This window comes from Taurulus bubalis (genome assembly GCF_910589615.1).
Source record: "Taurulus bubalis genome assembly, chromosome: 13".
NCBI lineage: Eukaryota > Metazoa > Chordata > Actinopteri > Perciformes > Cottidae > Taurulus > Taurulus bubalis.
The window spans coordinates 21,463,981-21,489,500 of record NC_136601.1 but is presented as its reverse complement, the minus strand read 5'-3'; the positions used below and the strand labels follow the sequence as shown (position 1 = coordinate 21,489,500).

Below are 25,520 nucleotides of genomic sequence, written 5' to 3'. Positions count from 1 at the left end.
TCTATCCTCGACAAAATGATATATTTCTTTATTCCTGACTACACTACTGCTAAGCACAGTAGAAGAAAAAAAAACACGGTAGAAAAGAAAACCTTAGTTGAGCCTCATTAACCTGCAGATAGATGGCCGTGGTTTGGTGAGGCCAGGCTGCTGTAAGCCCTCACTCTGCCCGTGCAGCCAGTGGAGCAAATGGCTAAGAGGGAGCTCAATCAATACACTAAGTGTGTATGTGTGCGAGTCTGGCTCACGTTCAACCGCTCGTGTGTGTATGTGTGTATGCATTTGCATTATGTCTGTGTATGCGCATCTGTAACCACGCGCAGGCTGTCTAAATGCGTATTGATCCTGAGGTGTTGTTTTGTGTATCTGATGGTCTGCTGCGTTTTACTTTCATTAAGTTCGGCTCGCACGCACAAATGATGAAGGATGGAGTCAGCTGAAGCGTGATTCATCAGCATGATATTTTATTTTTTTTCTAAAACGGGACGTCTTCCAACTCTTGGGAATTGGCCAAATGCATTTTTTGTTAACGTTTTTTTGGGGGGTAGTAGCGTTTGGACAATTCCGTATTCCCAGTTCGAGTCTTCATTGAGCATGGAGTATTTACACACTTACACACACACACACACACACAAATACGACAACACAAGAGGCCGAGGCCGGTCTGCGTCAATACTAGTTCATACGTTGAAGGTTGGAGATTTGATTATTTTATCCTGAAGCCCACGCGCACATCACACCACACACACACACTCGCACTTATTTGTGCGCTCAGCTGGTCCTACTGTTTGTGTTTACTGTTGTTCAAAAGCCCACATCTCTTCACTGGTGTTTCTTAGTTTGCCTTTCAAATCATCCCTTTCATGTTCGCATCATTATTCCCCTCTCTTCGTAGCTCGTAGTGTGTTATTCAAAAGATGACTGGAGATGAAATATAGATTTATTTTTTCGATGCCTTTACATGTTTTCTGTCCATAGGGTTGCAGTGTGGTGGCCGTTCTAAAACCTCGCCTGTTCAGAGCGGGCCTATAACCCCGGTTTTGCGTCTTGCAGCTTTCTTTCTCCTTTGGGTCCTAAACAAACACACTCCAGCAGTGTTGGAGTCTTTCCAGTTTTGATACATTGTAGCCATAGTAATAAACTATTGTCTCAAAAATATTACCATACAAATGTAGAAACAGTATATTAGGATTGGTATTTTAGGAATCTCTGTGTTTCCCTGTTTATATTCACATAGGTTCCACCCCCGTGCCTCGACAGCAGGCCAGAGCGGTGCACACCAAGCAGTGGCTCCAGAGAGGGGTCATGTTCCCCGTTGGCCAGCGTGGTTCCTCTTGGCACGCGGGGGTGAACGTTTCAGTTGGTTGCACACTGGCCCTTTTTAAGTAGTTCACAGGAGCGCTTACGACGGCGGAGATTTTGGGCTCTGAGCGTTATTTTTAGCGCCGCCATTAGGCAAATAGGAGCGACATTTGTTTTGAAGCGCTTGCACATCATTAGATGTGTAGTTGTAAACAAATCTCCGGGCTCCCGGGGGGAGGCGGTGTGTAGGAGCAGGGGAGAATAATAAGGATAAGAAACCTGAAGCAAAAAAAACAATGGAGTTTCAGACCCTGCGGGGCTTGAACCTCAAAAGAAACCGGGTCAAATTGTTCCTCCTACTGTAAATAACAACACATGAAAAGCCGAACATTCATACCGCCTCCCACAAGTTTTCATATAAGCACGTTACCCACCATCTCGCTATACACTGTTCATACAGTCCTTTGTCCTCCGTTCTCTTCTTCATCCTTTTCATTCCTGTGTCTTGTTCTTTTTCGCTCAGGTTTTCTTCTTCCACCGCTCTTGTTCTCTCAGTATAATCACCATGTTATCAGAGTAAATCCTTCACACTGAAGTCGTTTGGCTTCATGGGGATTTGTAATATTTTCCTCATTCATTTTATTATATCGTGCTTTAGTTATTTCAGTCAGAGATACTGTTCTACCCACACACATTTTTTGGAGAATAAAAGGAGATCTCTATAATGTTACACAGCGCTGTGCCCCTTATCCAGCTGTGATTACTTTCAACTTTATCACCTTGTTCCAAAGTTATTATCCCCTCTAAAAAGTCAGACAACCTTTTTTATTTTCATACTGAGACTCTTTTACTTAGGATCTCAGCTTTACACAGACAACACACATGTTGTGTCATTAGTGCTCCATCGGTGATATTTTGGGCTGTATAAATAAAATTGGCTTGACTAAGCTACACGTAAAAAACTTGTTTCAAAAGAAATCTATGATCATATAAATAATAATAGACACAGTACTTATCCATTAATGTTTCTGTGTATTTGTAATACAATAAGATTGTTGCACTACAATCAGTGAACAAAGATGAGAAGATGCCACTCTGTTTGTTCACTTAATATGAAGCTCGAGCCAGGAGACCGTTAGCTTAGCTTGGCACTAAGATGAAGGGCCAACAGCTAGCATAGCGCTGTTCAAAGCTAACAGAATCCACCTACGAGCATCCCTTTCAGGTCAGTTAACACATTATGTTAGTTTGTTTCATTTGGACCAAAACTAAGGTGTAAAAGGTACAGGCTTTGGCTTTATGTGATCATGAATTTACTTTAGGATAGAGCCAGGTTAGCTCTTCTCAGTTGTTATGCCAAGCTAACAGTGTCCGGGTTCTAGCTTCACATTTACTGTGCAGGCATGAGTGTAGTAGTAATCTCCTCAACTGACTCTCAGCAAGAAAGCAAAAAATAAAAAAAGATTAAGCCCTTGCTTTAATAGTATGAAACAATTCAAATACTTTCATCATTGAAAGTACCAACTGGATGAATCCAACTTGTAATAGCAGGACAGCATCTACCCACTGATCTTTCAGTCTGACTCCACACTGGTGGGGTTTTTTTTTATTCTTTCCCTCTTCTGGAGCCAGCTGTGTCGGTGTGTAACGCCACATCACCACGAGCCGGCCTGTGCCTGCGCCGGGATAACAAGTGAAAAACAGATTCCAGTTCCCGTCTGACGTTTTTCACACTGACAGAACACAAAGTCCTTGTCCGTCTGAATCTGCCGAAGAATGAGGCTTCTCAAAACATCACATCCCCGGTGTAGCGACCATGTACGTGGGTGGCCTTGATGGTCTGCCATGCAGGGAGAACTGACCTAGAAAACGCCGGCTGTCCTGTCAGGCCCTTTCCCCGGAGCCCTCGGGTAAAAGCTCTGCGAGACGGACAAAGAGGCAGACAAAGGAAGACGGATGCTCACTGCTCTGAGACTCGTCATTTAAATGGTCTGATGAGATGAAGCGCCGTGATTCCCCCTCAGCTCCTATTTACAGTTCATTTACATCTTGAAGCCCGTTATTTTTGTACTATTTTTTTTCAGAAATTACTGTTACCAAGTCTTTTTTTCTTCGGGTTAGGAAATAACCTGAGGCGGTTACTGAGGCACTTGTCTGTTGAACCCGGACTGTGGGGGAAAAGTCTAAACTCAGTAGAAACATATTGTGCAATATAATATAATATATATGCATATATATATATACATACACTATTTTATTTTTTTCAACATACTGCAACTGTATTTAAACTCAACAGCTCATCTTCTCCATGTGTTTTGCCTGAGTGAGCTCATGGAGGATGATCGGTGGTTTGATGGTCGAAGGTGGACGTTCTGTACTGTAGCTCAGTAGATGTAGGGTGCACACAAATTGATTGGAACTAATTACATTTTATTTTAAAATTTAAACTTCGAACTTGACTACGACGAAGCATGAGTCTGCTGGTATTCATTCATTTCAATCCTTTTATTTAAATTGCTGAGATTGGCCGGGTCTCGGGTCCCATCGGCTATCGTTCTGGCGCTGGATGAGCCTCTGGAGACCAGGGGCTGTATTTCTGGGGTTTTCCCGGTGCAGCCGGTGTATATTCAGGTCAAGGCTTTCTTTTCCGTGTACCGCTCACTGTTTACACTCCGGTTAGCAACGACTGGAGTTGGAGTGGAGCGGCGACGTGTACAACCGGGTTGTTTCACGAGTAGCCAGTTAACAAGCTAATTCTAGACCAATAAAAAGGTCGGACTGTTTACCTGCATTCAACAAAAAGTCTGCTCGAACTACTCGGACTTCAAATAAAACCGGAATGCTTCCGATACCAAAATCTTGTACATGAATGCAGAATCTGTTTTTCAGAGATTAGGCAGATCTTAAGTGATGATGAACAGTCTTGTTTGGGGCAAAGGCCTGTGGCACCCGGCGTTTGCAGACGTAAACAGCTGCAGCTTCTCAAGAAGAGCCTCTTTAGGCACCCGGAGAGGATCGGCTCGTCATTGCTCTTAAAAGTGAAGCCCGTGGCCGGTTATAGTGCTTGAGTACTTCAACTCATCCACCTGCTCAATGGCCAGGCTTTCCGCTGTCAAATTTGATGGGGGGTGTCGGGTAACAGGGTGGAAGTCTATAACCGTTCCTGTTGTTTTGGATGCTCTCAGATCGAGGTGATTGCTTTTTTCCTCCAGGATGCAAAAGCACCGGCGGCTCTCGGGAGCCTCTTAAACGCGCCCTGGATTACGGTCATCAGACTGTTTCCGATAGAGCGCATCAGGGCCTTCGCTCCTGCAGTCATCTGTATGCAAAGTAAACAGCGCTGGTGATAATGCAGAACCCTCAGGGCTGTTCCGCAGAGATAGATCTGATAGTGATACAGTGTGCAGAGTGTCCATTGAATCTGACCTGCTATTAGGAAAGGCGGAATTCGGAATGAGGAGGAGGGAATGGGCTAAGCAGCTCGTGGCTCAAGAGATGGCCTCGCACCGCATGTTTGACTTGAGAAGTCAACAAACGCCGCCCCGGCCCGGCTTTCATTTGGGTGTATAAGCAGGTTGATACTTGCGTCACGGCTTACCTGTAGGCACTCTGATGAAGAGGGAGCCACAGGCTTTGTGTCGGAGCCTCTCGAAGAAGAAGTTGTTAACGGCTGAAGTTAGTGCCACCAGGGCCGGATCGCTCTTCTCAGACGTAAGATAAATGGCCGACGATTTCCATTCACCCACAGTGAGCGATTAAAGCGCTCACAAGACATCTCTGACGGCTGTCGCCATCAGCTTTTCAACAGCTCGCTGGTCAATGCCCGGCTGCTTTGTCGAGGTTTATGCCTATAAAAACTCTCTGTATGGACTACGGTGTGCCGTTCAGGACATAAAAGCTAAAAGTTCACGGAAAAGGTCACGTCTTTCGATCCGTCTGATCGAAATGACAGCGGTTCTGCCACTTTGTGACGGCGTCTCTTCCTTTGGCCCGGTGCGGTCGCACGTACTCGCTCTCCGGTGTCGACCCACCTGAACAGGAGGCTGTGCTTTCTACCAGGTTGGATCGATTGCACATAAAGATCTTCAAAAACAATGAAACTGCATTTTTGTATTCTGCTGGTGAGTAATAATTCAACCTCGGCTGCATTTGGTGTACTCACTACAGTGCATTTAAAGTGAATGGCCTATTGATATTTAATAAAAAATATGCCATGTGATTCTCTTTTACCTCATAGGTTCTTTACCCAGAGATGGTCATTAGTCAAAGTGAGACTAAAACGCCACAGAAATAAGGATTACAACAAACAATATAATGCAAGTGTAATTATTAATATTTATAATTAGCAATGGATGAATGTACTGTGTGCAATGATCCATTGTGGCATCTTTCAGCTTTTTGTTTTGGTTCTGCGGCCTACAAATGTATTTTCACTGGTCCCATCAACTGCTTCTCTTGCCGCAGGTTTTATTGTATGTTTTTTCTGGACTGTATACCTGCCACCAAACGGCAAACAAAGTTGGAGCAATATTTAGCAGATCAAGAGAAGGACCAAAACTGAGCTAAAAACGCATTTCAAAAATGATTGCTGAATTTGTAATTATGAAGAAAAAAAAAAGACATGAGCTGAACACATATCAACCCACTCAGTGTTAAAGTGTTGCCAAACAAAGCTATTGATTCTGCAGCTACTGTTAATACACACAGGTTTGTTGATTTGGACTTACCGTGCACGGCAATATCACAATATTGATTTACATTTAAACAATGGATAAAAAATATTGATTGTCCTTCATTTTAACAAAATATATGTATTCAGACACTTTAATGCAACACACAGTCGAGTATCGATTCTGGCTCACTAAAGATACACTAATTAAGAAAGTAAAATTAACATTATTGGACACACGGATATAGATTCAGAGTTACGGTATAGGCACAGTGACAATAAGGTCAGTTGGTACGTGGTTAGTCAGACTGTGTCACACACACTGCTGTCGTGTTGTGTGTGTGTGTGTGTGTGTGTGTGTGTGTGTGTGTGTGTGTGTGTGTGGATGCTGTTATTGCAATTTCCCACAATGAGAGAATGCTATTTCACATAGTTGGCATGCATGTAACGCGGCAGAATAGTGTGCAGCGATTACAGCCAAGACCAAATGGCTCTAGGTAGAATCTCTGTGGTACAGACACCAAGCAGCTGTTAACCCTTCATGTGCCGGGATAATTGGCTGGAAAAGCCTTTGTCTGAGGCAGAGGGAGAGAGAGGAAGAGGGAGAGAGAGAGAGAAAGAGAGAGAGAGAGAGGGGAAGGTGGTGGTGTGGAGGCATGTTTGCAGTGTGTGTGTGTGTGTGTGTGTGTCCTTGGGGGTCTCTCTCTCCATCTTTCTCGCTCTCACTCTCACTCTCTGGTCCAGAGCTTGTTACCATAGCAACATAGAAGAAGAGGTACTGCTGCCGGAGTCCCACAAATTGTATTATCTTTTTCAGACACACACTCACACTCTTACACACACACACACACACACACACACACACACACACACACACACACACACACACACACACACACACACACATGCTGCTCCTTCGTCTGTCTTGCATACATACAAACTGGCAGGCAGAAGCGAGCGTCTGTGTATGTGTGTGTCTGTGTGTGTGTGTGTGTGTGTGTGAGAGTTTCTCTGTGTGTTTTTGTGTGTCCAGTACAGCTTGCTAATGCTGGCAGGCAAAAGCATATATATATACACACACACACACACACACACACACACACACAGAAAGCGAGAGAGATTGGTTGAGGCAAAAGGAGGACAGAGTGTAGCAGCAGAGTAGACGAGGTCATGTAAGAACAGCAGGGTAGTTTGTTTATGCCACTGAAAGGGGGATAATTGGCTTTTACTCATTCATTATTTCTTGTGTTTTTTTTGTAGTAACAGGTAGTTTTGGCTCTGCGAGGTGCAACAAAGCATGATTACCTGGCTTCTGGCATGTCTGCAGGGAGCACCGTGAAGTGCTTTTACTTTGAGTTGGTTTGATTGGTGCGTAATAGATTCCATAATACACACGGGTAGTTTTTAGCCGATACGTGCACTAAAGCGGATATTGCGTGCCAATGTCCAGTCCCTTAAAATGTGGCCGCTGTCATACAAATGTAGTATCCAGGGATTTTGATGGAACTTTATTTATTCAGCCTCGCGAAGTGATTTAAATCGGTTCGGTACCCGCTGAGAATCGCTGTCGTGAGAAAAGATTTCACAGATACGGGGCGGTCATATTCATGCAACCTCATTTCCCAAGATTCATTTAGAATGTGTTGCTTTCAAGCAGCACCAATCCAAGCAAACAAAGGACAAGAAGGGCGGTGTGTGTTACGTGAAAGGTGGCGACGAAACCCAGAGCTCTCTCGTCAACCAGAGAGAGAGAGAGAGAGAGAGAGAGAGAGACTAAGGAGACGGATATTTCCCTAAGGAGTTGGTGGAGACTAAAACGGAGCTGAAAGGAAACCAAATATTGGACCTGAGATATATATAGTTGAGAGGTGGCCAGGAACCAAACCTGCAAATAAACCAATACATATAAATAGATAACTGTAGTCTCACTTTAAAGGGTGTGTAGTTTTTAGGGAAATGTGTTGGCAGAAATGAAATATAATATTGACAAATATGTTTTCTTCAGCGTTTAATCACCTGAAAAAAGGAATCTTTGAGTTTTTGTTAGCTTAGAAAGAGCAGTTTATATCTACATAAGGAGCGGGTCCGAGATGTGTCTATGGTGGCCCGGAACGGACAAACCAAACACAGAGTGAAGCCATTCACGTTTAAAAAAACATACCATACGTTATCGCGTGAGTCAACATTGCTCCTCTACACGCTTGGCACACGGGAGAAGTTCCAGTTGGCTGCATTCTGCGACCTCGCCACTAGATAATGCCAAACACACTGCACCGCTAAAGCTTGATTCTTTAAGACTGCAAGGCCTACATGAAAAATAAAAAAAAAATGGACAATGGGGGAAGAATTTGGAAAAGCTTCCATGACAGCTGGCCCGTCTCAATTAAAGGGCCCACCTGAGCACAACGACAGAAGCAGCCCCGGCTAACATGGCGTGTTCACGCGTACGACGACCACATGGCCGTGGCCTTTTGCTCTAAACTCTTCAGCGCTTCCGCATTTTTTCCCCCTGCTTTCGAGCTACATGCGACATGCGTACGCAAACGTGTGCGTGCGGCCACGCTCACACACATGTGAGTGGGCTGAGATTAAAACATGAGGATTACACGGCTGTCTCTTCGATGCGGCGCGATGTACACTGTCGAGAGGATCCCAGCAGCATTGACGAGCATCTGAGACTGAGATCATGAGCGGGATAATGGCCGTGATTACATTAGCAGAGCTATTATGTTCTAGATGACAGCTCTCGTTAACATATAAACAGCCTTAAACGCCACGTTCACTGTGGAAATGAATGCGGGCCCACACACACACACACACACACGGGCATAAATGTATACATGCTGGGGTATAAGTGAAGCAGATTAAAGCAAGCAAGGATTATATGACACAGATATTATAACAAATATAATATCATTAGATACGGGGAGAGAGAGAGCCACGCACACACACATGCGTGTAGTGTGTACTGTACATTTACACTCACACACACACACACACACAGACAGACAGACGCAAAGTTCATGTCAACCTAATTTAAATTTGATACCCACAAAATTACCTCTTTCTTTTCCCTTCCATGAGTCATTTGCTGGAAATGGCACACACACACACACACACACACACACACACACACACACACACACACACACACACACACACACGTTTATGTTCCTGTGAGTATGTGGATGCTCTCTAATCTTTCTCTGTCTCTTCCTGCCCTTATGATAAACTGCCTGTCTAACATTGTTTTCTTATCGCGCTCCGCGTGCGCGTTTGTGTGTGTGTGTGTGTGTGTGTGTGTTTGTGTGTTCATGTGGTCTTGCAGCATGGCTTCGGGCAACCGTGTGCCAACTGTGCACGAGTGCATGAACACCTCCTAATGGGTGTTTCTGAGCGAGACGGTGAGGGATACTGAGTGTGTGAGCGTGCGTTTGTTTTGAACATTATCGTCACCAGATCCCTCTCTCTCTCTTCCTTACTCTCTCTCTCGCTCTCTCTTTCTTTAACCTGTTATCTGATCATTCTCTGCATCCCTATCTCTCCTCTCTCTGATTTCACAGAATACAGGATGCGCTTAAGTGTGTTCATTCATTATCTAATTAAGTCATTTACCAAGCTCTAATTCTTTCTCATCAGCTAATAGTCTGCAGATTAAGTATGGACGTGTGTGTGTGTGTGTGTGTGTGTGTGTGTGTGTGTGTGTGTTGAGGGGGACGGGGGCTTTTTGAGCGTTTGTTAAATTATTAACCCCTCATTATCAGGTGAAAGGCAGAAGATAAAGAAAGCTCTTATCGCTGATCGGGGCTAATCAGGGAATTTACCGTTTCAAAAGGCAACAGCGAGCGATCTGTTTTTTCTTCTTCCTCTTCTTCTTCTCCCCACTGTCATTTCAGACTTGGAGTCATTTGTCTTGTTGGAAACCCGCTGGCCTTTCCAGCGCTGCACATTCCTGGGAAATAAGTAGCGAGACACATTTCGGTGTGAGGAATATTGTGTCGTCGTTGCCACGGCGCGCTCATTTCCAGCGGTGACGTCGCGTCGTTTTCACATTTATTTTTACATTTATTTTGTAATTATCGTCTCCGGGCCGCTGCTACATGGCGATGCCCTTCAGGCCGACTCTGGCGTTACACATGGGAGGCGGAGCGGAGAGAAATCTTGAATTCTGATGACGGGAAGCTGCCGCTGTCTGTGGGTTAGATCATCACCAGCGCTGGGTCACACTCACGGGTCATTGAGAGTCTGGGAAGGAGTCCACAGAGTCATTTACTAATATCTCCTGCTATTTACATTAAAGCAGAAGGAAAAACATCTGTTTTCATCTATACAATGTGCAGGTTTAAAACACTTTTTATAAATTTCATTATTGATTAATCTCCCAAATAATTATTTTGATTGCAAAATATATTTATATATTTTCTTCTGTAGAATATTTGAACAAAAAGTTAAAAATCCATGTTTTTATTCAGGTACAAAATTATTTAATTTTATCATGTAGTATATGAATAATTTGTATGTTTTTTTGTGGTTTATTTTATATATTTTTACAATATAAAACGAGACGAGCAGCAAATCCGGAGCAGCGAATGCTTTAGGGAGCAGATGAAAATAATGAGTGTGGTAAGGAGGAGCAGGAGGGGGCGGGGCCTCACGTCTTCTTGTTTCTGTGTTGAAAGAGGGGGCGGGGCTGACATTGACACGCCGAGACAGACATCAATTAACCTAAGCTGCGTGTGTTTGGACTGTGGGAGGAAGCCGTGCAGCCCGGAAATCGAACCCACGAGCCCCCCTCTCGCTGTGAGGAGGCGACAGTACTCGTCATTTGCCAACTTAATGTTATTTTATTCAAAGTCAAAGGTCTGAAGAATTGGGTTTAGACTTCCTCTCATACCCCTCACAGTTCCACCTGGATCAAGGACCTGCAGAATGAGCAGCGCACAGAGCTGGCTGGTGTTTCTGAGGTCGCGTCCCAGACTGTTGCTTGAAGAAGACTCTCGTGTCTCACAGGGACATTCACCTCAGACGCCTGCAATATGTGTCGCAGCAATAGCATCAGAGAGGGTGGAGAACATAAAAAAGGCCTTGGCCTGAAGTCATGATTGAATTTAAAACTACGTTCCCATTTCTACACATCCAGCCTGATGAGTTTTTTTCCCCATCAGAATCCCTTAATCCAGAGGCAGTCAGGTCGTTTGAAAGACGCCTCCCTCGGCATTAAAGCATTTTCTCCTACGAAACTCGTGAGGATTCTTTTCCTACATTTCATCTGGTCATTTTGTCGGCGGCGCCTAATTAATAAAAGGAATTACACGTCCCATTATTAATGAAAACAGCACGAATCTTCGCACCTTAGCTGTGAATTGTCACACGTCTGGCGACGCTCTCCCTGTGTCCGTGGAGCAGCAGAGGTCATCGCAGTTGGACCGAGCTGAAAAGGCTCTTCAGAGACGAGTCCAGCTCCTCAAACGCCATTTACCTTCGGTCTTCTGCCGCTGGCGGCGGGGGGAGGAGTGTCTCACACACATCTGGGACACGTTAAATGATTCAAACCGTTAACGTGCCCCTTAGGGGCCACGGTATCATGAATGTGGTCAAAGAGCACCGGGGGCCCGTTTCAGACGTTCACAATGAAGCCCGAGGGCGTGACGGGACGAGATGGCGTGAGAACGGCCTCCGGACTCACCGGAGTCCACGTGCGCTTCGACCACGGTTCTGCTCACGAGGGTTTGCACTCAGAAATGTGCCTGAGTGGCCTGTTTTCATTGTATCACACACACTTCAACCTCCCTCTCTCGCTCTCTCGCTCCCTCTTTGTGGCTTTTTCGCTCACTCTCTTTAATCCTTTGTTTCACTGGGCTCCAAAAGCAATTATGTTAGAGTACCTAACAAAAAAACTCGAAATGATTAAATACCCACACACACACACACACACACACACACACACACACACACACACACACACACACACACACTTATGCACACCCACATTATCTCACTGTGTAAAGATATTGATATTCTTATTTTGCCGTTGTTGCCATAGATCTGAATAAATTGGATAAAATTGAATGAATTGTAAGTTTTAAGAGCACGTTCACGTGAGCGCCCCCTGCTGGCCAGCTCGCGCGGCGGTAAATGCTGATGGCGTCGTTGCGGTTACGTAGCCGCCCACCGCTAGCCGACACTACGCGGTCGTGCGAACGTTTTTACCCCAAGTTGAAAAATACATTTTACCGATATTTTTTTAATTTATTGACAGTTAGCAATTTCCTAGAAACTAGAACTGAACTCTGGTCAGAAATAAGATGCTAAAGCGTGGCTGTCTTTGTAGTAAATGTGAATGAAGATGAATACAGCGTTGTCTACCACAGTGTTTTTCAACCTTTTTTGAGCCGTGGCACATTTTCTACAAAATGTTTTATCCTGCAGCACACCAACAACCAAAAAAGTTACAAAATGTCACATTGTTGCATAATACAGCATAATTATTGCGCTACCTACTGGCATGGAAGAGTATTTAATTACTAGGCCAGCCACTATATTGCAGGCTCAGACGCTCAACAATGGAAAATTATTTGCGGCAACTAAATAATATTCTTTTGGACTGATAAAGTGAAATTGGACATTTCCCCACGGCACACCTGGCGATCTCTCACGGCACAGTGGTTGAATATCACTGATCTACCAGACAGACTCGGTTATAAAGGACATTTAAATAAGGGAACAATACTGTAGAATTTCTCAAAATTTGCGCATTATTTGTTATTTCCTGGATTTATTGAAATAATTAATTTGTTTGTTCGAATCCGCAGCTTTACATCTCCCGGTACTTTCTTCTAACTTTTGATGTTTTCTGAAAAACAAAAGGATGCAGTGTATTTTATTTATTTGTCTCAAACCAAATAAACACTCAGGAACTATGTACATATGCAGATGAGAGGAGCGTTCCCGTGTGGTTTCTCCACTCCAGCGACGGCGTTATCTCTCCCACGGTGTGACGTGACACGCAGAAGCCCGGGACTCCTCTCATGTCCCCTCCTGTCCTCGCTTCCCGGCCTATTTATCTATCCATCAGTGTCAAACACGCGAGGTTTGTGTGATGTGCATTAAAAAAAAAAAAAAAAGCCGGAAGCTAACAATGCGCTTTTGAAGGCCTCGTCTCATTATATCAGCCGCTCTCATGTCAAACACACGCAGAGGCACGAAAGCAGCGCTTCCTGATACATCCCCTCTAGCCGGCCACATCCAGACACCTAAAGCTGTGTATTCTCATATTGATGGCATTCTTCTTCTTCTTCTTCTTCTTCTTCTTCTTCTTCTTCTTCTTCTTCGTCTATCCAGGAATGCCTGCTGATATCTCTCTGATGTCTAATGCCGTCTGAGTGAACGCACGGACCAGAAAACACACACAAACGTGCACGGAATGCGTCGCCGAGCTGACACTTCAAACAAAGCTTTTGTCTGCTGCCTGACAGCGATTCCTCTCTCCTTCCCCCTCTCCTCCTCTTCCTCCTCCTCTCATTATCCCCCTCACTTCTCCCTGTCGTTCCAAATACACTCGTTCTACCCCCCCCCCCCCCCCCCCCCCCCCCCTCTCTCTCTCTCTCTCTCTCTCTCCCACACACACACACACGCACGTTATTATCATTCCTAATTGAGCCGCCTGGTTTCAATGCAGGTTAAATAGAACACAAAGATTGAAAATGATAAAACACCACTTGAGCTACAAGGTATAATAATGGGCCGCGTTTAATTTCTATGAAAAAGCAGTTCATTAATTCGGCGATTCGTTTTACAGCAGCCTGTCATCACGCCGCTGTTGGAGGCGTGGGCTGAACTTTGACGGCAAGTAAAAAACATCTCTTCTCCGTTTTGCCATCAACTTGGACTGTTTTGTGAACACGAAACAAAAGCTCCATTGTGTTCACTGAAAGGTTTATTTTTTATTTTACAGTTTCTGGAACAAACTCCAGCACTTAGAGGGGTCCATTTTATTTTATTTTGGCACGAGTGTGTTCTTGGCGATTGGAAGGGAGTGAGCTGACCGGCAGTGTGTTGGACATCGGGTCATTTCGGTCAAAGGCCAGGCCGGGACCGCTTATGGCGGATGCTTTCTCAGGTCGGGTTTGCTCGTCCGCAAAGTTCAACGCCGTCCAGACAGGCTCTGTTCATCTTGGCAGTATGCAGGGGAATTATGAGCGTCACTTTTGATTGGTGCACTGAATATGCACCACCTACAGAGGCGTAGCCCAGTTAACGTTCAACAAGGTCCAGTCTGAGAGAACGTCACAGTAATGTCTAACTCCCTTATATATTGAAGTATTTAACGGTTGTATTAACGTCTGTATCTAGTCAACTACCGGCTGTCATTTCAAATATAGAAAAGTTCAATTGAATAATATCTCAACAATATTTGGTTGTCAGTTTTCAAATTGAACTGGATGAATTATAAAAGAATAAATACTCTCATAATAAATACATGTTCTACTCTCATTTCAAATAAAATAAGGGATGCATTTAAGATTAAATTGCATCACAGAAAGCTTTTGAAAAATGAATATAACTGAATTGTCCTGCAGCTTGAAGTGATGTCACCCAAGATACCATGAAATGATATTCTTCTCATCTTCTATAAAGAGAAATGTGTGTTTAGGGACTTCATCAGTGGTTATTAAACCCCTGATTTCAGCTGATTTCTCTTCTCTGTTTACATCATTGTTGGGAAGTGAATGAATGTGTACGTATTCTGATCATATAGGTTTATTTTCTGTGTCTTTATTTTGGATGTGAGTAGAGTTGTGCTTTGTCTCGTAGCGGAGCTTCACATTGCCACTTTTAATAATCGAACATATGAGACGCACTGGTTTTAAACTGCCCGTGGGAAGAATTAACATTTAAGAGTCGGTCTATTCTTAGTTAACCCTTCAGGGTCTTAGGTCTGTTTCTCGATTTTACATAATTTCTTAAATTCACTTTTTAGAGGCACTTGCATATGAGATATATACTCATGTGTTACATCAAAAATTGCAGAACAATCTCAGCTCTCAATATAATGAGGCACAATTGTCCTAAGGCATAAGTTTCTGGTCACATGACATCTATTGCTTCTGTCCATCCGGTGAGAGGGATTCTCCTCTGTTGCTCTCCTGAAGGTTTCTTCCCTTTTTTCCCTGTGAAAGGGTTTTTACTATCTTTATTTGGGGGAGTTTTTCCTGAACCGATATGAGGTCCTGGGACAGAGATGTCTTATGTGTACAGATTGTAAAGCCCTTCGATGCAAATTTTAATTTGTGATGTTGGGCCATACAAAATAAACTAAATTGACTGGAATTGAAGTGTAAAGAGATATGGCCCTAAAGCTGAACAATTTAAGTTTGATTTTTAAAGATTCTTCATATCTCTTGTAAAAGCATCATGTGGACGAACTGTTTTGGTGATGGGAATTGGTTTACCAAAGGTCTTGGGTTCACAAAAGCAGTGAAATATATGAATAAAACGGTAGATACATGACTACTGGTCACTACTAAGTTCACTGAAAGAAAGATGACTGTGTAAGTTACGATTGAAGTTTAGTAAATACACTTACCCATCTTCAAATGGATTCCTTCTGTCTGTATATTCCTCTTCGTCGCAGGAACCAAAGCCTTCAGGCTCTGACGCTCCTGTGTTCTTGTCGCCAAAATCGCCGCACTGCTTCCTCTGTTGTAAACCGCGTCGCCATATTCTCTAGCTTCTAAGACTGAAAACTGCAGCATGCTTATAAACCTCGGGTGTGTAGGTAGGTCTTTTGTGATTTATTGAGTGTTCATTGGTTGTTTTTATCACAAAATGTCAACAGACATACAAATTGACAAATCACAGTGAAGGATTTCGTGTCACGAGTACTTTCGGCACTGCGTCACATCCATGCCCCTTTCTCTCTATGTGAATGACATAAAAGCTTACGGGAGGAAGGAAGGGGAAAGCCTACTGATTCCTCTAGACGTTTAAACGTAGCTTTGTCCCATATTATCGCGTAGATATAAATATTTTAAAAACGTAAACACTGTAAATCACGCCGGCGTGATTCAAGACCCGGAAGGGTTAAAGGCTCTGGTCTCGCTGTCCAATTTTCTCTTCTCGTAGTCACCGCAACGTCACCCATTGGTTTGTGGATTGCTGTTTTGAAGCCTCAAGTTTGTCATCTTGTCTTTTTGCAACCAGAAGTGACACAATAGGGCGGAGCTAAGTACAAGCAAAAGGTGGAGAAGGATTTTTTAGTCAACCAAAAATGTTCCAACTAACTTTTGTGAACTAAAAACAAACTGAAAGGTAAAAAAGTTGGAAGACGAAAACATGGACAACTACCAATGAAGAGGCAGCAACCTCTCAATCACACGTAGCCACGCCCTAAATCATACCCTGCTTTAACATCTATTTTTACTCTAAATGAACCATAATTTACTAAATATATGCTGTATTGAAGAAGACTTGAAACTAGAGATTGAGACCATAAACTCATGTTCACAATGTTTACTGAGGGAATAAATCAAGAGAGAAGTAGAGAAGTTCTCATAGACTTCAACCAGAGGAGTCGCCCCCTGATGATCAGGAGAGAGAATGCAAGTTCAAGCCATTTCCTCATTGGCTTTACTTTTCAGACCCAGAGGTTGCCGCCCGATGAAGTGGAATAACTTTGCTTATTTGTATTGTCAGTTTGAGGCCAACTTTTTCTGCAAAGTAAGGTTTTTTTTAAAGGTTTTTGACAGCACACAAATTATAGTGGACTTCAATAAGCTATTAAGTGCCTTAGCTTTCGAACAGCTAACTTATCCCACCCCCATCATAATGTCTATCATTATCTGGTGGCGTTATGGGGCAAAAAAAAGTATCCTTTGGCATGTTGAACTGTAACGTTTTTAGCTACAGGCATTTCGTTAGCGGTTCAGCTCGGTTACATAATTGTGGCGCCGACCTGCCAGAACTCATGCTAGGCTACACAATGTTTTCATTCTTTTACAGGTACCATTAAATCGTTGTTGCACAAAAGAGTAAGAAGAAGGCTTGTGCCTGTTCATCTTGTTTCCGTGCAGGTGACCCCAGCTTGTGATAATGACTAAGATAATTCACAAAATGTGATGTGGAATAATTAATAGGCGCGAGTCTACGGCGTCGGGGAACTTGCCGTCGGGAAGTAATTAGCTCGCTGCAATTTAGATGGATAGATACAGGAATGTTATGTCTTGGGGTAAAACTCCCTCCCGGGGGAATTTTGAACAGTTAAATCGGTTAATTAGGGACTCTCTATGGGAATAAGCAAAGAGGGATGTCATTACCAAATATGGAAATGTATAGAATATCCTTTTAAATGACAAAATCAGCTAAACGTTGGAATAATGGAAATAATGGAGGCATTGTCATGTGCCAAGCAAGAATACCGATCCAATTTGTGGAGCTCTCCTGATGTTACAGATGTACATGTCAATCAATATTTTCTTCTGTTTGGAACTACCCATTCATTTGAATATGTAAAATAAACTATATCCTGCATTGGGCAAGTCTTGTGATTTGTATAGATCCTAGATCCAAGAGCTCAACGTTCAACTTTGGCGGTGTGTGCAATTTACGATCCGCGTAGATAGTTTGGGGGTTGGTTGTTTTAAGTGAGAAGGAGAACAAACTATTTATCGTTTGCCTAGACGTGAACAATCAGCCTCAGTTCCTATGTGAGTGATCTTAATCCAAAGAAGAGGATTCGTGGAAAAACACTGTGGTTGATATTAGTGATGCAATGGGCAAAATATACACGCTGCACAATCATACACAGATGGTCAAAAAGCAGTGGTGGCATAAACCATTGCCAGAGCCTCAGTGCTGGAGCTGTGCTTACTGGGAGACCGGGGTCTTCTACCACCAGGGGCATCCAAACAAAAACTGCGTGACGGCACTTGCAGGCTGCAACGGGTTGTTCCGTGCCATCGGATACATTGCGTAAAGCACGTTTTTAGGTAAAAAGTCAAATTGATGACGGACTTCGCTTCTTTTGGGTCTCTAATTGCAAAGACTCATAATTAATAAGGGACGTTTGTGTGAAGTTTGGTCTCCTTTTTCAAGGTATATAAAGAACTATGTGTAATTTCAAATTAACTGTCTATATATACATATATAAATATATATATGTATATATATACATTCTGAACTCTAAAATGAAAGAAGCAGTCGTAACAGAAGGAATTAACCACCGTGCTTGTTTTATTTTATGTAAATAATTAGCAATGTGGTGTTAAAAGCGTAACTCTGATGATGAAATGCACACATTTCGAGCTGCTTTGGCTTTTTTTTCGGGGGCTCGCCGGCAAAATGTCTTCATTGCTCCGAAACGATTTAAAAAACTATTTCCAGGCGGTCGCCTTGAACTGTTCTGACAGTTATTCCCATGAGACGCGAATGCAGCGCGAGTCCACACAGTCAGGCTCCAGATGATTTTCAATGGAGCGGCTCCAGGACGCTCTCGTGATGACATCCACAGAACGGAGCCTTTCTCCTCCTCCACTGACGGCAGAACACAGAAACCGCTTCATGTTCAACTCCATCCGCCGTGCAGCTCCAACATCTGGCTGCTGGGCGCCGTGTTGGGAACACTTTTATTTTTACTGGATTGTATATAGTAAATCTAATAAATGAAAGCAAACGTGTCATCGGTGCACTGCACCATTATTATTTTTAGAACATATAGAGTGTAGCCTGATGGCAACGAGTTCAGTGCCTTGCTAACGGGCACCTGAGTAGCATTGCTGAAGTACTGTGCAGGGAAAGTGAATGAGAGGGTGATGAGGCTGTGTTTCACAGTGTGTGTGTGTGCATGTGTGTGTGTGTGTGTGTGTGTGTGTGTGTGTGTGTGTGTGTGTGTGTGTGTGTGTGTGTGTGTGTGCGTTTTAGTTATCAGGGGAGCACAGCATAGCTCTGCTGAGATTAAATTCCCAGAGCTTACTCTGGCTATCAGCATTACTTCAGGACACACACACACACACACACACACGCACACACACGCACACACATTAACACACACACACACACACACACATACACACGCACACACAAGGAAAGCAGAGTGGTAGGAAAGAAAGCTGCCATCGCTACATTTTCATTCAGTGAAAATATCAACATCGACAGTATGCCCACTGCTGATGTCACCAATGTTATTAATCCGCCACCAACCCGTCCATCTGTCCGTCCGTCTGTCCGCCATCCATCCCTCCATCTTCCTTTCTCTTTCAAAAGTCAATGTCGCATTATTCTCCGTGAGCAGAACTAGCCGCCGTCTCGGGTCTATCAACACGATATTATTGATAACAGAAGGAGAGGATGGGGATCATGACGCAGATAACATTTGAACATTTATGGCTCAAAGTTTAACTGGTTTCTGATGAAACTACGGTGGCCCTGAGAGCTCATAGCACTGCAAATAAGAACAAACAAATGCAAATACAGAAACACCTTTATTGTATTCATATTTTTTTCTGTTTTGTATTGAAACCGAAATGGTAAAACCATACATGAACAATTGTAGTTATAGGGCTGAGCTGGACACGGTGTTATACGCATGGTAACGGCACGTCCTCTAGTTTTAATGTGCTGAGCCGAACCCCGTCCAGTGAGAGTGAACAAGAACAGCTGAGTGTTGTAGCTTTGGTGATAATAGGCTTCACTGTAACCTGTAGAGCGGTGAGCTAATTGCTGAATGTTTTTATTCTCTATTTTTTTTCCTGTGGCTGGTGGAGTCCCTGAAGTCAAATTCCCCTCAGCATCATGCTGTGTGTGAAGGTGAACTGCACAACAAGCAGTTCACGCAGTAATAGCATTAATGTACTATTCCCCCATGGGTTCTGAACAAACACATGCATCACGCTAGCACACATTTTTTTTTTTTTTTTCTAGCACCCCCAGCTCCCAGACCCCCAGACTTATTTATTTTGTTCTACTTTGGAAGCCACACGCAGTTTGGCGTTAAGTTAAATTCAGTTTCCCTGTATTATAACCGTGACTTTGTTTATGCGTTGAACTTTCTCACTGACCTGGTTGATCTGAGCGCTGCGGTTCAAAAACCCGTCAAGAAAACGACAAAAAAAAGGGAAAAGAAAAGTCAACTAATTGATGTGTGAAAAAGAGCGAGCGGCAGTTTAACCTGCGCATGCGACAGGTGGCAAGTAAATCCTGGATGTGTTAATTACCTCGTCTGACCTGGTTCCCTCCGTGTGAACGTCTAGCGTTTGACAGACAGAGACAGTGATCTGTGTGTGTGTGTGTGTGTGTGTGTGTGTGTGTGTGTGTGTGTGTGTGTGTGACAGCCCTGTCAGTTATCTTTCCCGCGCTGACAGACGCCGTGCATGTCGACCAGCGGTCCCAGCGCGCACAGCGATCACATCCACACACAACTTCCCGTAACACACGCACCTCACCTGCCAATCATTCTCGTTCCGGTATTCCCACCGCTATCTTCTCTTGCTCTTCCTTTCCTTTTACTGTTCCACCTTCCTCCCCCCCCTCCTCATCCCTATCCCCATCACTCCACTCTTGTCTTTCATCATTTTGTTGTTTTTCTTTCCTTTTTAAGAAACTGTTGCCCCTGAAACTGGGTCTTTTTTTTCTCCCTCTCTCCCATGGGTCTCTATGATTTTTTTTCTTCTCCCTTCTCTCTTTCCTCTCATTGCCTCTCCGCTTGTTCTCCCTCCCACTCACATCTTGCTGACAGATTAAATGTTGAAGGCAAGGTCTGGTAGAGGGAGGAAAAAGAAAGAAAGAAAGTCTCTCTTAATTGTGTTGATCGCTAATTAGCCGGCCTGTCTCATCTCGCGGCGGTGGATGTGGTAAAACAGGATGCCCTTTCCGGGGTCGGCGGGCCACAGCCTCGCGCATAATCTCTCTCTCACAGACAGACACACACACACGCTTTGTACTGGTGTGATTGTGAGTTTGGCTGCCGGCTTGTAGATTTCTCGGCGGAAGCTGGTGACTGAAAAAGTTTAAGGAGGGCAGGGTGAATCGTGGGTTTCGCTAAAAATACACGATTACGTCAGGGAAAGAAAAAAACCTGGGGTTCCAATCATCCTCGTCGTCGTCCGCTGTCCTCTGTCTCATGTTTTCAGAAGCAGCGAACCTTGGGTCGTGACCAGAGGCGACAATCCAAGCTTTTCAAGGCGGATAGGCTGATAGTTCGGGATTTTATTGGGGATCCGCCCAATGGTCGCGTGACGGGACACATGTCTGTGGTTCAGTGGGTACTCTCACTGGGGGGGGCACCTACATTACAAAAACAAAATGCACTGGTGAATGAAAGTGCCCGGCTAATGGCGTACGTTACATCATGTTGTCCTGATTATAAATAGAAACGCCGTGAAAGGGCTGCCTCTCCGGAGCGCTGTGGCTAATGTTGCTGGAACAGACGATGTATTCGCTGTGGCGCGAACGATAAAGTGTGTGTTGGTTTCCCTCCGTTATTTTGTGTATGAAAAGATCCATTCAATTAATGTCATTATTTTCCGCTTGATGGGTTTGGGCCTAATGCCTTTCATAGATATAACTCAGGGTGTACAATGGAGTAGTTCAATATTCGTAGAGGTGCGGGTGTTTTTCTTCAGATAGCCAGGAGGTAATTAGCATAGCTTAGCATAAAGCAGGGGGAAACAGTCATCAAAAAATACATTCATCAGTGGGTCCAGGATGAGTTACATGAGTCATTTATCTCTCAGCAAAAAAACAGTGTTTAAATGTCTAGATAATACAGGTTTGCATCCTCACAGGTTGCGTTCAGGGCATACTTTCAACTGCTTCCCCCATTCCAGTCCTTATGCTAAGCTACGCTAATTGCCTCCTGAACCCCTCAGATATGAGAGTGTGGTTTTGATCTGCTATGCGGACATTTTATTTTCCTCTTTTCTCCCCCACTATTCCCTCCACATCTCAAAGACCCACCAGACGTTTTCGCAGCAAATAGGAAGATCAGCTTCAAAACGAAACAACCTTCAGAACTATTTCTCATGAATTTTGAAATATATTAACCTTGGCTGATCTTGTTTTGACAAAAAAAAAGAAAGTTCTCTCCCGCAGATAGAAGCTTCTAAAAGCTACAGGGCACTAGCTTTTAGAAAGGTCCGACCCTTATGTCAGCACAACGGTCGGCAGTCGCATGGGATGAGCCCCTTGTGGGAGTCTGAAGGTCAAGCAGCCTTTACGAATCAAATTTAAGACCAGTGGAGTTCATGCAAAACGTCTAGACTAAAAATAAGCACTCGAGCGCGGCACCGAGCTGATTCAAAGAAGCGGGAAGCTCGCCACGAGTTCTGGAGAACAAACACATTCGGGTTCACGTGTTTGATGGGGAAGGGATTATCCGGGGAGTCGGTTTCAGTGGAAGGTAAATGGATGCCGAGATGAGCAGCCTGTGTCTGAATAGTATTAGTGCTCCTCAACAAACCCTTTGGCCTCATGAAGATATGTTTACCCACATTACTCATCCACTGTTGGATTCTTCAGTCTGTTCTTGCTGCCACTTTAAACCAGCGTTCAGCTTTCTTTCATGTTTCTTTTTTCTCTCTCTTTCTCCTTTCGGTTTTGAGTCATTTTTAGACTGACCTGAGTTGACCCTGTATTTTTGTTTTTTTCCTTTACTGTTACGCTACTCAAATTACACAGCAGGAGAATAATTGTATCCAATGCTTGCTGCAGATCCAAAAACAACTTGCTATCCATTAAATAACCAGCGGATCCGATTGGTGATTGGTGGGGGTGCTAACAAGCCTCTCTTCTCTTTGTGCCCCCCCACAGTCATCTGGAGTCGGATCGCAGCGCCCTGAAGAGGAGGGAGTGGGAGAGGAGGAACCAGGAGGTGCAACAGGATGAAGACCTGTTCTCGACCGGATTCAACCTGTTTGGGGAACCATACAAGGTGAGAGGGCTGGATTGATTCATCGTGAATACATAGATCATTCAGGAGTAATTCCTTTGCACTTCAATGTCTGAGGAAATATGCTGATTCGCTTATCTCTCCGAGAGTCAGGCGATGAGATTAAAGCCCTCTGTGAAGGCCTGTGGGCGGAGGTTAGCATGACGTAGAATGAAAGAAAGACTGAAGTTTGTTAAGAAATATGTATGTAACTCCACCTAAAGCCATAAATTGGCTTCTTTTCTTTCTTTTACATTTCTGTTAGTGTGCAGAAACGGCCTTAATAATGAGATACAATGTGCTAGTTATTCAGCTTGAGAGGTGCTGGTGGTTGGCGTGCTTTTGTTTGTACTGGATTGTAGTCCAGGGGAGGAGGGGGATGAGGGTAATAATAACTACAGACCCAATTACGTTCTGTGATCCATCAAACTCTCGGGTCCTCCTGTCCTTTACATCCAGACGTCCCTGTGTTTTAAAGTGGATCTCTTAGTGGTTGTCTTCTCCTCCTTTTACTTTTCAGTGTGACACTTTTGTGTGAAAATGGGTTAAATCAAAACTGTTTTGCTAATCTGATAGACTGAAGCGTGCTAGTGCCCCCGGTAATGTTCAAACGCTGTGAATGTTACAACGCAGTGGTCTTCTCATCTAACTCACAATTATATTATAAGAAGACTTTTTCTAAACATAACTGAATCTGAAACAACCAATTTCTTTTCCACCAAAGTCAAGTGAACGGTAGCCGTCTGAAATTCAGGACTGTAGCGTCGATGAGCTGCACTCAGCATGCGTGCGCTCATCTTACCGGCCTGCCGAGCCGCTGAGCTGAGCGCTCTCCCGTCGACGTTCAGAAGACGCTTTGCGCTCCGCTGTTGGGTTTTGATTGATCTCCCCGGGAAGAGAACGGTCATGCCCGACACCCAAATTTCATTTGGGAAAACGGGAGTGAATTAACGGCAAGACAAAAAAAATCTCTTACGATTGCTGTGGCTGGAGCTGCAGCAATTTTTTTAAATTATTGCAAACCAACAATTATCCAAACATTTATTTTTGCACAGTAATGCCCTTCGACGTGTTTTTTTTGCGGATGATAAAGCCGATGATGATGGAAAATGGATCTTCACAGGCTGTTGGAGCCGTTTCTTCCTCTCCCGGGGGCCAGTGGTTTTATATCCTTGAGCATGAGGTTGTGGTCTGTTCCGTTCCGAAGCACTCAAGGTGCCATCATTTTATTTCTTCTTTAGCTGAAAGGGAACTAGCCACGCATGAAGTCCACGGCCACTCTCCTGCCCCTGTGTTTAAAATTGATTTTGGTTTGTTAACTCTCATTTGCCGCCACCGGGCACTTCAACGCTCAGTTATGCCGCCAAGTGTATCGACCTTGGGACGGACTGGCTTTGAATCTCGACAGAATGTGTTTAACGGCTGTTGTGTCTGAGTGCAGAGGACACGGGGGCTTCTGGCTGAGACACTGCTCGGGTTCAGCGGCACATGAGAGCTTGTTCTCATAATGAATCTAATCCTAGGTGCCTCCACACTCAAACTAATTGTTTCCTACTAATTAATGGTGCTGAGGTGAGGTCATGATGTGTGAGTGTGTGTGTAGATGACTGTGGACTTAGGGAGCTTAGATTATTACAGTGATTGAGCCAATACATTTTCCTTTATTTGAGCATTTTCGCAAGTACTTGAGGAGCAAATGAGTGAAAGATGTTTCGTCAGGCTCGCTTATCCATTTGTGATGTTACAGAGGTGACAGTGGATTTCGTTCGGGATGAAACATTTTGGGATCTCTTCTTGTGCGGTTTCGGTCATACTATAATTAAGCAATAAGGTACGAGAGGCAGTACTGTGTCGTGCAATAATGTACTGTTCAAGGGAGTTGTTAGTTGTTAAACCCTTGAACTGTACATTATTGTAGACACAGTACTGCCTCGAGTACCTTATTGCTTTTATAATACGGGCCTGCGACTATATAAATAGTAATAGTAAGCTCCCTTTCAGCACAAAATAGTTGTAGCCACCAAACCTTGTGTATCGCATTTCAGCAACAGAGAAAATAGTCCCGTACGCAACCGCCATACACGTACGGGACGCATATACGGGACTATAAAACTGACTGCCGACTGACAGTCGGTTGGAAGCAGGTGGAGGATGACACGCAGCCACCGATGTAGAAGAAGAAGTGCTCTCGCTGCTTCTGTCCGTCTTTTCTCCGTCATTTTTCTCCTCCATGATGTTTAGAGAACTTGCCTCGCATCGGGAAATGACCGACGTAATTATCTCTCACTAGAAATTATCACGATTTTGTGGTCAAACCCTTTTCATTCCTCATCTCATTTTAGGGAGGAAGTGATGTTGTGTTGTCGTTCGTTATGCTAGTGTGGGGGATGCTACGTGAGCTTGTTAGCTGTTCCGTTTGAGCTAACGTTGCTGTTAGCGAAGAGCTCATGATCATCTGTTTAATCTTTCCCATCTGATTCTTTGATGAGGACAGTGTAATAGTGCCAAGGGCTTCAGAATAATATGTTTTGTCATATGTAAACACAGTCCATTATGTTAGCATCTAGCCAAAAACATCATCCATTCCTTTAGTTTCTCGCTGAACAGATGTGTCCAAGCCATTAGCAT

The 25,520-nt window shown here is 43.9% G+C and overlaps 1 protein-coding gene across 1 annotated transcript in view; it reads left to right on the top strand.

Moving 5' to 3' along the window:
* Positions 1 to 25,520, top strand: part of aff2 (AF4/FMR2 family, member 2) — a gene marked incomplete at its 5' end in the record, with an annotated part of 139,361 nt that overhangs the window by 16,567 nt on the left and 97,274 nt on the right. The window contains one exon of the mRNA XM_079228227.1: positions 22,775 to 22,895. Coding sequence (XP_079084353.1) covers positions 22,775 to 22,895 — 121 coding nt within the window. The remainder of the gene's footprint in view (positions 1 to 22,774; positions 22,896 to 25,520) is intronic.